The following is a 2,598-nucleotide window of genomic DNA, read 5'->3' as shown; positions in this document are numbered from 1 at the left end:
CTTTGGCTAGGAATTTCTCCTGAAGCTGTCTTACCAGAAATATAGCATCAATGGTGCTTCTTCCTGGCACAAAACCAAACTGCATCTCATCTAAACTAACTCTCTCTCTAACTGGGCTATGACCCTCTCTGTGACTTTCATCACCTGATCCAACAATTTGATACCTCTGTAATTATTCCTATCTAATGCGTCACCTTTACCTTTGTAGCAGTTGATTATGGTGCTGCTACACCAGTCATTGGGTATGACTCCATGTATCACCTGGTTGAGTATGCGGGTGACTAGTCTATAGCCTACACCACCAGATATTTTAAGCACCTCAGCAGTGATTCCTGATGTGCCAGGGGCTTTCTCTGTCCTCATACCCTTAATTGCTTTATCTACCAAGCTACTGTCAATTCAGATAGCTGGTCCCTCTAAGAAGTAAAATTGTAAATTAGGTATCACTATTATAGGTATTTATACTCTGATGAAATTAAGAAATCAAGTCGTAAATACATGAAATCTTTGAATCCATCACTGTACGTACACACACAGAGTTGCCTATCTATGTATATATTTATGTATGTATATACCCACGTGCCTATGAGAATAGATACCCCATGATCTATAAACATGCAGACGCAGGTCAGTTCATATGAAAAAAAAAAGTGAACAAAATAATATGACCACTTGATTATCGGGAAATTTGTAAATTCAATTTTGAAATTTTCTGGGGTTTTTTTTTTTAAGATAATCAAACCAAATGTTCATCATTTTGAGTCACTCACCCAATAAATATTTCTACAAAATGTGGTGAAAATCTGTTTGGCCATTTTCCAGTAATTTTGCAAACAAAGACTAGTGATTACAATACCCTGCTTTTGCTTATGTGTGCAGGGTAATGAAAACTCAGAACAAAAGAAAAACTTTTACATCAATATATTTAATACAGATTTTTCTTTTTTTTCAACAATATGCATCATTCATAATAATAAAACATGTATTGGAAAGTACAGGAAGAAGAAAATTACGGTGGCATAGATGGAGATTTTCCAATTTCATTTCCATAAAAAACAAAAACTAATTTGTTTGAGGTTTTAAACTAAATGGAACAATAATATGATTCACTTTAATTTTTATGTATACTAATAGACCACAGATTGCCACAAATTAAATGTGTTATCAGTTAAATCTATTAAATTAAAATTTTAGTTAAAAGGTGTCTACTATAAAAAGTCCTTAAAACTTGACAACATATACAGATTTAATAACAGATATTCTTATGACTGATAGGCTTAACTTTCTTTTTTTTTTCCATTTTGATTTTAAAATCACTGACATTAATTTGATATTGTGCATTAAATATTGGGTAACATTATGAGAGCAGGAAGGGATTCTCAGTGACTTAACCCTAATATCATGCAGTGAACATGTTGAAGTTTCGGGAGACTTAAGACAAATCAGTCCAAATATAATTTCTATTTTAAATTGAGATGTGGTGAAATATAAATTTAAAATCAGGAAAGATGAAAAAAAATTAATAAAAATTTTTAAATCATTTTTAACTTTAACCCATTCCTAAGGTTTATTTCAAAATTAAAATTTCTTTTATTACCACCATTTCATAGGAAGTGTAGGAGAAGAAAGAAATATATCACTCGTTTGTAACTATTCAATGATATCATATATCACCACAGTCTATTTACTATTAAAAGTGATTATACAAAAGATATTATTTTGTATTCCAGTTTAAAAACTACGTTTTTCTTTTTCCCTTGTTTCACTTTGAAGAACATCTTTCTTTTTTTTTTCACTTGAAGAACATGTCTTTTGGAATATTTCAAGAGAACTTTCAATTGTGCAAAATAGTTTCATATGCAAGTTGCATTCCTTGGTAAACCTCCATCGCACGTGCTTTCAGAGACAGCTGAAACAAGCAACATTAACATTTGATGATATTGAAACAAATTTTTCACAGTATCAAGAGATTTTTTTCTTTTTTGTTATTGCCTATATATGAATGAGTTTGAGAGAGTATCATAGACAGACAGAGAGTGTGTGTATGTATATTGTGTGTGAGAGAGAGAGGGCAAGAGGCTATAAGTGAAAGAGAATGTATATGTATGAGTGAAAATATGCAAAAGAGAGAGGGAGAGAGAGGGGGGATATGTGTGCTGTGTAACATTAAATAATACCACAAAGATAGTTATAAAGTAAATAAACATTCAATTTAAACAATAGCACTACCATCACATATATGCAGGCAATATATCAACATATTTTATAGACAATCCAGAAGCAGGTAACAAATTAACTGAGAGGAATTAAAAGAGTATTTGGCCCGGGGCACTAAAAATATCTGAGGCATGGTTTTAAACTTGTTTTCTAAGATTTAAGAAATAAAAATAAAATAAAAAACTGGCATAATTACCAATTAATGATTGATAACTGATTCAGTAAAATTGACGTTTATTTTCTGTTAAGCAATATGTAAAGAATAAGGCAATTTTTTAAGCCTTAACATACAAAGCTTTAAAAAGTAATCTAAGGACTCCAGGGAGAGAGAGAAAGAGGTGTGTGTGTGTGTGTGTGTGTGTGTGTGTGTGTGTGTGTGTG

The 2,598-nt window shown here is 31.5% G+C and overlaps 1 protein-coding gene across 3 annotated transcripts in view; it reads right to left on the bottom strand.

Annotated features, from left to right (window-relative positions):
* Positions 1-906: 906 nt before the first annotated feature.
* LOC106871264 (AP-1 complex subunit beta-1) overlaps positions 907-2,598 on the bottom strand; it is a 64,265-nt gene continuing 62,573 nt past the window's right edge. For all 3 annotated transcript variants that reach the window (XM_014917625.2, XM_014917626.2, XM_014917627.2), the window contains one exon: positions 907-1,909. In XM_014917625.2, coding sequence (XP_014773111.1) covers positions 1,835-1,909 — 75 coding nt within the window. In that variant the 3' untranslated portion in view covers positions 907-1,834. The remainder of the gene's footprint in view (positions 1,910-2,598) is intronic.

The sequence above is a fragment of the Octopus bimaculoides genome, chromosome 16, assembly GCF_001194135.2.
Source record: "Octopus bimaculoides isolate UCB-OBI-ISO-001 chromosome 16, ASM119413v2, whole genome shotgun sequence".
Taxonomy (NCBI): domain Eukaryota; kingdom Metazoa; phylum Mollusca; class Cephalopoda; order Octopoda; family Octopodidae; genus Octopus; species Octopus bimaculoides.
Note: the sequence above shows the minus strand (reverse complement) of the source record. Positions and strands in the feature narration are given on the sequence as shown.